Consider the following 12,130-nt stretch of genomic DNA (forward strand, 5'->3'; position numbering starts at 1 on the left):
ATATGTGATAATGGAATCACACATGAAAAATTTTCTTCGTCATTTAACATTTGTCTGCGTGCTGCAAATCCTGAGTTGTAATTTTCATTCATTGATGCAGCTTCAGTTCCAACTAAATGTCTCACATTGCTACTCTCAGGGTGATCAGTGGTATCCTTTGCAAACATCATTGATGGACCAGCTGACCTTGAGTAGCCATTGCTGTATCTTGCCAGACCCAATATCACTGTAGCAATATCAACATTTTTGAGACACGATTCAATATTTTTTTATGTCAATCATGTATATAGCACTGTTAAATAATACCATTGTTAACAAAACCAGACCAATCTGTATGCTGTATCATCTGCTTTTAAAAGTCTACCTTCTACTTTGATAAATTCTTCTGCAGGTAAAAAATATCTGCTTATATCTTGAACTTGAACTTGTAATTGAATTCGACCATGCTGATTTGGTACACATGTGTCATAAGAATAATACTGATAATTGTGTATAGATTCATCTTTAAGAACCGGTGTGTCTGTATCAAACGCTGAATCGGATACACATTTGAACATTTTATTATAATTATTATTGTCTAACACAAAGACCACTTCCTGCTATTAGACTAGCAGTTACATTTTTTTCATTTTCTTTTTCTGATATGGGAACACCAGCTAACTTGGCTAATTTTTTATTTGCAGCTTGATTTATTATTTTACTAACATATGCAGGCATAACCTTGGTGCTGGTTAAATTTACTGGCTCAGGTTTTCTTCGTATTAATCAAGCTAATCTTTCTTTGATTTCTGAAAATGCTTTACCAGCAACATTACCAATAGCGCTGATACCTTTATTGTGAACAAGGTCAATAGCCTTCATACTTTGTTCTTTTATAAATGGTATTACATTTCGAGCCATTCTCTTAAATAAACCTTGACCATCACCAAGTCCATCTCCAAAAATCGCTTTATACATTGACAATCATGAATTTACTACGCTAACTATTACAGGCCCACATTGAACATTGCGTATAATCATTTTTTAAATTACATGCTAATTAATTTTAATTGCTGTAATAATCATTGACAGTTTCATTAATGAGAGAATGATAAATGTTATGATCCATAACACCTCCTATAAATAATCTTCGACAAATATCAGATATTTCATTAATAATTTCTGGAGAATTATTTCCTGCACGTTTTCCTCCAATCAGAATTTCTAATCTATCTACGTCAGAAAGAATATTGTTAGGACAAGCAATAAAACCACTTCCTTGAGTAGAAAAACCACTTCCAGTGGAGATGGTGCCAGCCATAATATAATTCTTCCTCACTTGTTGTTCTTCCATTTGCACCTTCTTCCTCACTTGTTGTTATATTCGGGTTTTATTTCTTAATTAGTGAAAAAGGTAATTTCTCCTTCCTTTTAGTTTTTTCTGTTTTTGATTTTCCCAATCGCTGTTTTATTTCTTCTTCCTTTTGTCTCCTTTCTTGCTTTACTTTTTCAATATACTCATTCACTTCCTGTTCAAAGAGGCTAAAATTATAAATATCTTCTGCAGATCTGATTTGATTTTTTTATATTAGTGACACGAAATACATCCCTAACCCAATCACCAGGTTTTATAGTTTTAACATATTCTGGTTTTACATATTTTTCTTTCATAATATCCAAATGCAGCAATACCAATTGTTCTGACTCGGTCCTCGATAATGTCACTACCTTTAGGCGTAGATTTATATATAATTTTAGTTTTGACTCTTAGCAGAGGTTGTGGTTGAACTAAAGCTTGTGGTTGAGGAGGTTGCTGGGGTGGTGGTTGAGCTGCTTGAAAACAGCCAGCAATATCAACAGGCAATGTCTCAAGTGCTTTTTGAGCTGCCTCAGTTGCTGTAACAATTTTCTTTGTTGGTTTGATAATTGGTTTCAATAATTTTTCTGTGCCTTCTGCATATTAAACTTGAGATTCTTGCCATTCTTGCAGTTTTTGTTTGAGAGCATCATGAACAGGAATATATCTTCTAATTGCTTCTAATCTTTCTCTAGCTAATCTACTAGTGTAAGATTCCATTACTGAATTAATAATGATTTAATTACTCATATATTTATAGCAGCAGAGAGGGTGCGACCTCAATGAGTGGGTAAACAAATGCACATACAAATTTAAAAAAACACTAATGACAAAAATAAAACAACAAAAAAAACTAACCCAATTAGAAAAACTCTCGATAAGTTAGAAGTTTCGGTCTGACGTTATTGACCTTATTTTTTTTTTTGTTTCATAGGAAGCTTTATTTTTAAAAAAATGACATTTCAGCAAAAGGTCTGTTCACCCTCTCTGCTGCTTCCTTTGACAGAGTTATAGTCCCAGGTTGTTGCACATAACAGCTTTATCAGACTGCCCTCTATCATTTTCACATTGTGACACCTTATTTACAATTAAATTTCAAACAAGTTTGGTAAGCAGCTTGATCATCATGGAACCTTGGCCGAGACCAGTTATCAGTATTCACTTATAGCTCCTGATTATTGCACTCGTTGACTTTCATTTCTGCACAATAACTCTCACAGTTATTAATGAATATTGACAAGATTTTCCTTTCAGATTGACATTAATGAGACCTCTGCTGTGTTTGATTGTCATCATTTAGCAGAGTTATGGCCCTTGATTTTCAGACTGGGCACTCTTATTTTTGCATAATGATTCTCTTAATTCCTTGGCTAAGTAAGTATTTTCTTAGAATTTTTCATATTAAATCAGTAAAGGTATGGCCCCTGATTGTTGGACTGAGCCACTTTCCTTTCTGCTTAATGATTCTCATAATTTGTATTGGATTTCAACCAAATTTGGTATTCAGCTCTCTCCTTGACACAGTATATTAACACCTATGCTCAACATCTGAAATTTGAATTAGTTTTGGAAACTTCAGCAATGACTGTCAATGTGTCCAGTTGACATCATATCTTGTGTCCTACTCCCACAGACATATAGAATGAACTCCACCCACTTTCCTGGAAAAACACTTGAATTCATAATTACTTCCATCTTAGATGTCAGGTGTGCCCATGTGCCACTCACATTTCTCGTAATGTATGCCAGATATTTACAAATGATGCTCATATTCCCTTAATGAAAACACAACCAAAACTTTTGTCCCACATTGGTTATTTCATTTATCTCTCCAGCAATATCTTCTTGAACAAATGTACTAAAGCTAATTTCCTATATTACCATTGTGACCCTGCCCTTCCTCTACAAAACTTCATAATCCTGCTTTCTGGAATTTGCATGTTTTGCATGGATTTTATTGAATGTGTCTTGATTAAGACATTGCACTCCTCTCCTTTTGTCAGACTGAGTGAAGCACATTTTGCTCTTCTGTTGCAGGCTCAGTGGCAGCATGTATAGATCCTCTCAATGCATTTATGGAACATAAGTAAGTTACTAAATTATTTTTGTTGAAATATTTGTTTATGTATGTGATATATTTTTTAATTGTGTTCATGAGGCAATGTGCAGAGAACTATTTGGTTATGTTTCATTTCAGATAAACATGAAATAAATATTTAATATTTTTTTCTCCATCTATTGAATGTGTGCTTGTTAGGAAAACTTGGTATTTTCATATCTTAATGTCATTGCCATGTAACTTTTGACAACCATATATTAGAGCATTATTTATTCACTGTATTGTCATTTATGTCTCTGCTGTGACTTGTAGTATAAAGATACATTGGTCACTACTATCCATCCATCTGTCCATACAACCTCAACTTCTCCTTAGGGGCCCCGAGTGGCTGAGGGGTCTAAAGCGCTCTCCGTTATGGATCACTGCCATCTCACCTCTGTTTGCGTAGGTTAGAGTCTCAGATTCGGCCAATGTGGGTATGTGAGAAAGCTTGCCAGTAGCTTCTCGTGGGTTGGTGGTTCTTTCTGGGGTTTTCCCAGGTTCTTCCTCCACCATTAATACTGGCCGCCATGTATAGCCTATCGTGTGCTGAAAAATGGCGTTAAACCCTACAACAACAACAACAACAACAACAACTTCTACTTAAATTTATTTTTTAAAAATAATAACATGCATCTTTTGTTTGCACCACTATATTATGATCATTCTTTGCCCATACTTTCATTAATAGAGGAACATTCCTACATATTTTAGACAAAAAATCGTTTATGGAAAGGTTGTTTAAATTCATTTTTGTGGTTTAAAGTTTATTTAATATGGCAGTATCTACTGTTAGCATACATGAAAACTGTTATCACACAATATGGAGAAGTTTACCATGGGATGTGAAATATATTTAGAGATATGGAGGTGAAAGTTGAAGGTCACAGTAATTTAAATTTTGGGGAGTGGGGGACCTCTAACATACTGACATGCATAGGCATCAAATGTTAAACTAGATTCTCCAAAGTACCTGGAGAATATGGTCATTTGACTATTCAGAAATTGTAAGGATTATCTTTTGAGTACCTTTTTTAAATTGCTTATTTAGTATAAAAGAAATTTTCAGTTATTTTACATACTTTTGATTTTCATATAAAATGATAAATGGATGCGTGCGGGTTTAACCTATATGTGTCCTAAAACAAACATTTCAAAAATTGTCCATTGATATGGAAGGCTTTGAGATATTTAAATTTGATTACAGGCTCTTATATTACAATACATTTTTCAGGTACACATTTCCAATGCTGCTGAATCAGTGTACACAAGGTTTTGTCAATCAGATTGTCTTCACATCTTCTACATCTGTACAGGTGAGGAATTTGATTTAGTGATCATCTCTGGAATGGGAATTGAAACAGGGTGTGAAAATGTTTTACATAACTTGAAATCAAAAACAAAAACCTACATGAAAATTATCCCATATGCAATATTTCATTCAAATTCATTTTTTCTTTGGCAAAAAGCATGATATATAAGTATGTTGGTATATATTTAATTGAAATTGTTGCCAAATTGTTTGCCTTACTAATTTATCAAACTATTTATGCTATGCAGATTGTGTAATATATGTTTTTATCACCCAGATGGAAGGTGCAGGGGACAAGTTTGCTACAGTTTCAACAATAGGAGTCTGTTGACTATACATGATCTCCTGAAGGACAACTAGCATTCCATTGATGATTTTGGATTTCTTATGCACCATATAAAAATCAAAAGTTCTGTATTTGATGGCAATAAAATTAATTCCTCACTCTTAAGTGTTTCTGGCTGGTGCATTGTAATATAGAAGTACCACACTGGTTTTCCTTTGTAAAAGTCGATGATCAAAACAAAAACCTCTTAAACAGGGAACTTGAAAATCTGTTTACACATGCCATATCTTCAGGATTACACTTAAATATTTCTTCAGTGTAGCTGACCCAAGGGAGCCTATCACAGAAATAAATCAGCCCTCACTTCTGACCCATGGAGGAAAAAAATTGCAATCATTAATAATGTTTTTGCAATTTAATTCTAAAGAATCAACAAAAGGAATACTCCTGTATCATTTACCATATTTGCCAGTCTATAAGTCAATGTGGAGTATAAGTTGATTGAGCAGATTTGGTAAATTTTCCATCCTTCATCCATATGTACTTCAGTGCTGAGTATAAGACGAGGTCAGATCAATACCTTGGCTTTGTCTTTTTCACTTCATTCGATAAAGCATCGTGAATTTTATCCTATTTGTAACTCAATAACCTTTCCGGTCTGGATCATTAAATCTAACTGAAAGTACTTAATTTGTTTCACACAAAGTATTTTAAATGTATTATGTACTTTTAGCTACATAAAGTGATGCTGATCTGAAAATTTATTGAGTTACAGAAAGGATAAAATTCACAATACTGTATGGGATTAAACTATAGTAATTTCTGGTTTCATTAATATTAAAAGCATCGCTGTATGCTACATCAGATTACCAGCAATAGGGAAATAAATTCTAAAATGCTTTTTCCACATATTTTGTGAAGATATATATAGAGAGAGAGAGAAATGCTTATGTATTCCATCGTAATATTCTTTGCATCTTGTGATCACAAAAAAAAATGGATATATATATATATATATATATATATATATATATATATATATATATATATATATATATCTGAGAGAGAGAGATTCAAGCTCTTCGTGTTTTTTCTATATATTTCCTTATTGCCACTGTTTAGCTGAAGCGATTGTCAAAGAGAGAAAATATTAATAAATTAAATAGTAAATGCAAACTCTGAAAATACATACCATACTCCTTCAGGGTTTAAATATTCACAATAGTTGTATCCATATGTAATCTAGGTTAAACCCAAGAATGACTATATCACATGCTGTCTAATTTTCTTTGTATGTATAGCGACCTCTCAATTCCCAACAAAAATATTTTTTTAAAGTGCATGTACTTTTCTTGTACTTAGGCGTCAATTCTTTTTGGGCTTTACTTATGCTATATTTTACTTTAAATAGTTCTGTCCTATCAGCGAGTTCAAAAGATGTCACTGGTTGAGAAATTTACACAAGTTACCACCTGGCATTTCCTTTCATTATATGTTAACATATCAGTAATACCCATGGGTAGCCTCATTTCCTTATTGGTAGTCTCACTAATCTGATTTGGTCTGCTAAATCTTGACCTCAAACAGGCATTAGCTTGGAAAACTGACTACAGCTGTAGCATATTTAATTAGCATGTAAATGCCAGTACAAAGCCACATTCTTCCTGGACAATAGAGTTGACAACTAAACTAGAATGAATTGCTTACCTAGTGGTATTAATTGATAATGGAATATGGTACTGCACTTTTGTACATGAGTAAAATCACATTCATCGAGTATGTGAACAATACAGATTACCATAAATCATCAAGACATCTCTCTCTCTCTTTCTCTCTCTCTCATAATGGGGTATAATTTTTATTTGATCATTAGGTGCAGTAAGAATATTGTGATGGAATATCTGTCCTTGTTATGGCTATTCATCTTCTAATTTGTCAGTTCTAACATATATATCAAACAAGCCATGTACATTACTAATGCATGCTGCTTTAGTGCAATTGCATCTGATGTACATTAATTTTTAATATTGATGATCATGTAATTGTTTAAAATCCTTCTCAATGTGGGGTCCTAGATTTCTTAATACACAATTTCTTCCCCAAAATGAAATATTTTTTACACATTATTTATTGTACGTTTGGAGAATTTTGTTCATTAAAAAATTATGTGACATGCAATCTAGTGATTTGGATGACAAAATCCATATATAAGTCAATTCAAAGTATAAGACGAAGCTTAGATTTAATGGTAAAAAAGTATCATCTTATAGGCTGGCAGATACTGTATAAATTATGGAGTTTTTCACATCAGACAGTCAATGTGCCCAGCTCATGCTTAGGTTTATGGCCAAGAAGCCATATCCATTACTATTACATTCAACAAATATTCAGCCATTTTAATTTGTGTGGAAATTGCATTTTCTTGATGAACAAGTAAGCAAATGATACTGGTTCATTGTCTTGTGGGGACCCTTTCAAACAGTGAATGTTCAGTACATGCAATGTGCAGAACTCAATACACCACTCCCCTGATAACTCGTGCCCTGATAACCCGTGAACCCGCTTATAATATGGGGTCGGGCATGGATCCCAATTTTTAAACCAGATAATACCCTTAAAATTTATCCCTATTTGTTGAACTTGAAGAAAATCACGATCAAAATTGGTTAAGGAAACTTTGATGTATCACTCGTTTTATCGTCGAAAACAGTAGATAGGACCTGGAAATTTTAATCAATGCTTTCAAATATCAAATTTAAAAATAGGTCATACAATGTTTTGCATTTTCTTTCCAAACGACATTCCCAGTACACTTCAAGTAACGATATGCCAGGAAATTTTGATCAATGAAAATATCACTTATGCCAAGAGGAGGCAGTACTTTAATGAATAAATACAAATTAAATAATTGTTTGTATCAGTTGAAATTTGTTTTCTAGTTAAGTCATTAGTTCCTTTTAAGTGTAATCATCATAAATGCAATGTGTCCTGTTGTAATTAAATATAAAGTGCATCAATATACCATAACAGCTATGTCCGCGAGCGTTTCTCTGAGAACCTAATTAAGTGCCAACCATGTTTTGATAACTGACTTCCTGAAGTATTTGTTGTATTGTTGCACTGAATTAAAAGCTGGCCTCCTTAGTCTTGTTAATTATGTCTTTTGAATCGAATAAAGGAGGTGGAATAAAAGAAAAGTTAAAAAGCAAGAGAATCCTACAAACCTAAAATCTAGTGGCCCTGGTCATATGTCGGGTGAACTCACTTCATTTGATCAATCAAAACACTTATAAATGTTATTTTGTATGTAACATAAACTACCTTAAATTAACTGACTCTTTCATAAGATGTGAATGAAGATAACAAGGCAGCCAAGCGAAATGAATACTTCGTAAAATAAAGAGCTTGATTTCACAGATGCAGACCATTGTGGGCAAGCAGGTTTCAGAGAATTCTTGAACTGACTTTTAGAGATATCCTCAAGGATGATAAGAAGTTTCATTATTACTTCCAAATGAATCACTACATCAATATTGTACTAATTGAACATTACAAAAATTGAGTTTTGACGTAGATGATTGTCTCACGAAATAAATGTCGCGTGTTTTTGAAAAAAAAGGAATCTTGTTTGGTGGTGTATCAACAGTTAGTTTAGTTCCCTGCTCTGTGGACTCCCGATTTAGCAGGATAATACCAAACACCACTATGGGAACCAGACGCATCAAGAAAACATACAGCAGTGACGTAATAACAGATTTTTTCGCGTACATGTGATGGTTGTTGGAACGATCTTTCATATGTTGGACATTTTGAAAATAAATGTTATTTAAACAGTATAACGAACAAGTTCATTAGAAAAAGCGCGTTATAAAAATTATTATCAGCGTGATTTGTAAAATGAGGATTCAGTCAATAAACAGCCCAGTTCCCTAATGCCGCTCCCCCCCCCCCTGGTTTTCTTGATGTCAAATCAATTTTTTTCAATTTATTGAGGTCCCTCACTAACTCGCACCTCTCTTATAGTGCAGTCTATGTTTTGGATCCCATTGTGCGTGATTTTTCAAGGGAGAGGTGTATGTTAAAAGGGTACATAAATATTTTGTAATTCATAATCTTTATAACATTTCCATTCAGTCCCTCTATCCTGCTTTTCAGCAAGATAGTACTAAGTCCATAATCAAGCCCAATACCAATGTAGTTTTTAATACAACCCAATTGCCCACAAGTAGCCTTTACTGCTGTTTGTATGACTGTATTATTTAGCCAATATTGATTGATTGCAGTCTGCAATACATTACTAAGTAATTTTTATAAAATATTAATTAATATGCAACTCACAATTTGCAAACATTGTCATGAAAAGAAATGTTTATAGTCCTTTGTAATATTCTTGAACAAAACTTTATTCTGTTAGTAGAGCCACATGGATTAGAAATCATGAGCAAAGTTTGTATCCTGCTTTCTTATGATAAGGTTCTCTTATTAAAAGTAATACAGTGGAGAAGGCCACTTCATATCAATTTATTCCATAAGATGTCAGCATTGGGTGTGGCTTTTTGTGAAAATGTCGTGATGTGCAAAATTGTCATTTAGTTAGCAACATACTTTTATGGAACCTTCTTTGGAAGTCAGCACTATTCATCCAGGAAATATGTGAAAAATGTATTTGAACAGAGTTTAGTTTGGCACATGGGTGTGTGCAACAGTGATTGATCAGAGGCATTCTGGATACAGTCAGCGTTTTATACATACTGATTTGCAATTTCAATGACCCACCCACCCAAAGAAAGTGACCACCCCACTAGGTAAAATACCTGCTTTGCAGTGAACTAAAGAAACTAAATTACATACAAGTTTGTTGCTTAGAAAGGCGGACATTTTTTGTCAACACATGTTGAAGAATTTGATATCAAGCCTGGTACCAGAGACATGCTGAGCAAGTATGTTATGTCCTGGGTCTAATTATTGGTTCTTTTTTCTCAGAATAAAAGCCTATCCATTCTGCAGGAACTGTTGAGATGTGCCAACACAGATGTATCCTACATCTTGGCAGAAAAGGGGCAAATTACAAGGTTTGGAAACTAGTCAGATGTTGCATAAAATATTTCATTTTGTTTTGCAATAATGATAATAGTATTATAATTTATGTACAGTCCTAATTATTCATCTATCAGATTTCCAGATATAACAATGAAAGTTAGTAATTGAAATCCACATGTAAATGTTATTTATGTATGGATTCAGAACAAAATTCTGTTGTACAGCACAACTTTCATAAGTCGCTGCATTTTTAATGAATGTTGTAAACATGAATAATTAAAGAGATGTTTTTGAATATGTTGTTGATAGGTGACTATAGGTGATAATCTTTGTACTTGAATCTTTCAAGGCATGGTAATTTCCTACCAGAATATTTGGTAAGGAAGCAATCTTAAATATGTATTAGTTTTCTTTAGTTGCCATGAACAGTAAGAGAGCTGAAGTTGTTTACACATATTGTTGCATGAGTTACATTGCCTGCATTAATGTACATTATATATTACTAAATCATAGAATTTCAAATCAGAAAAATGCTGATTAAATTTAGATTTTTAAAAAAATTTAAAAGTGCTGAAATATGATAATTTACAGTGTATATTTCACTCTTACAGAAGTCCTGACATTGATACTGTATTGTCGGAAACTGCTTTCAGTCAAGCTGAAAAAGTCCGATCAAGGAATTTAATTTCTCCTGGCTGGTTAGTGGTTTGCTTTCTTTGTCTTTTAATGTGACTACTTTTTAATAATTGTCTGTGTAACTTGCAGTAAGTTCTTTAACAACTCTTTGTTGGTGTAATTTTGTTGGTGACTTCCTTGCTTATATATCACTCCCTTGATAACTCATGAACCCACTTATAATACAAGGGCAGACATGGTTCCCAATTTGTCTTGTAAAAATATCAAATAATATGCCATTATTTGCTGAACGTGAATAAAATCATGATCAAAATTGGAAAATGAAACCTGGATATTCTGCTCATTTCATCAAAACTATGGTTCGTGCCCAGAAATTTCAATCAGCAGCTTAAAATTTGCAGCTTTTGATAGAAAGTCATATATTTTGTTAAATTTTATTTTTAAACAAACTTTTAGTACATTGTAAGTAACAATATACAACAAAATATCACACTGTAAATAACAATATACAACAAAACATCAGTCATTTAAAAATGTTGCTAATGTCTATTTTTGGCAACACTTTAAGAAATAAATACCAATTAAAATTCCTGTTATGGTTTTATCTTTTAGTTTGGTTTCAGTATAATCATGATAAATGTGATGTGCCATCTTGTATACAGATGTGAAAAGTGTCTGTCAACTGTCACATTGTTACTATTTAGCATTTTCTATGAGAACCTAATTAAGTGCTGACTGTGTTTTGATCTTTGACTTGTGGAAGTGTTTGTTGCATTGTTACAATTGATCAAAGTAGATCTGCTTTGTATTATCATGTGAATTATACTGTTTTGTTTTAAAACATAGTGTGGAATAAAAAGAGTTAAATACTGTGCAAATTCTACCCACATAAAAGCAAGTGGTTATGGTCATGTGTCAAGCTAGTTCATTGACTAAGTGAACACAGTTTTAAATATTATTATGTAATTAATGTTTAATGTTATTAATATATCTGTCGTTAATCTGTGGTTTATTCTACTAATTGATATATGTCATCACAAATAGCAAAGGAAAGCTGCATGAAAAAGCTTAGTTTCAAGGTAAGATTCATTATTGAGAAGCAAGTTCCGAAGATTGTAGTGAATTCCTGAATAGCCATTCTTAGACTTGAACTGAAATTTTACTTCTACTTGCAATCAAATCATAGCATCAATATTTTACAATGCAAAAGAAAACAAGTTTCAATGTTGGTATTTTGCGAAATAAATGGATATCATTTTTAACTAAAAGAATCTTGTTTGGTTCTGAATCAGCAACAGAATGAATCCAAATTCACATGCAAAAACAGTGACATAATGAACAATTTGTAACTAGTACACATGTGATGTATGTTGAAACCTCTGCTACAATCTTTATGGGTATACTTATCTTAAAAACCAAGGT

The 12,130-nt window shown here is 32.9% G+C and overlaps 1 protein-coding gene across 1 annotated transcript in view; it reads left to right on the forward strand.

Moving 5' to 3' along the window:
• LOC149795509 (dynein axonemal assembly factor 9-like) overlaps positions 1 to 12,130 on the forward strand; it is a 233,920-nt gene that overhangs the window by 188,981 nt on the left and 32,809 nt on the right. Inside the window, exons 30-33 of the mRNA XM_089965307.1 lie at positions 3,374 to 3,422; positions 4,669 to 4,750; positions 10,016 to 10,104; positions 10,684 to 10,770. Of these exons, the coding sequence (XP_089821433.1) occupies positions 3,374 to 3,422; positions 4,669 to 4,750; positions 10,016 to 10,104; positions 10,684 to 10,770 (307 nt within the window). The remainder of the gene's footprint in view (positions 1 to 3,373; positions 3,423 to 4,668; positions 4,751 to 10,015; positions 10,105 to 10,683; positions 10,771 to 12,130) is intronic.

The sequence above is a fragment of the Sinohyriopsis cumingii genome, chromosome 7 (assembly GCF_028554795.1).
Source record: "Sinohyriopsis cumingii isolate HCF-2022 chromosome 7, ASM2855479v2, whole genome shotgun sequence".
In the NCBI taxonomy this organism is placed as follows: Eukaryota; Metazoa; Mollusca; class Bivalvia; order Unionida; family Unionidae; genus Sinohyriopsis; species Sinohyriopsis cumingii.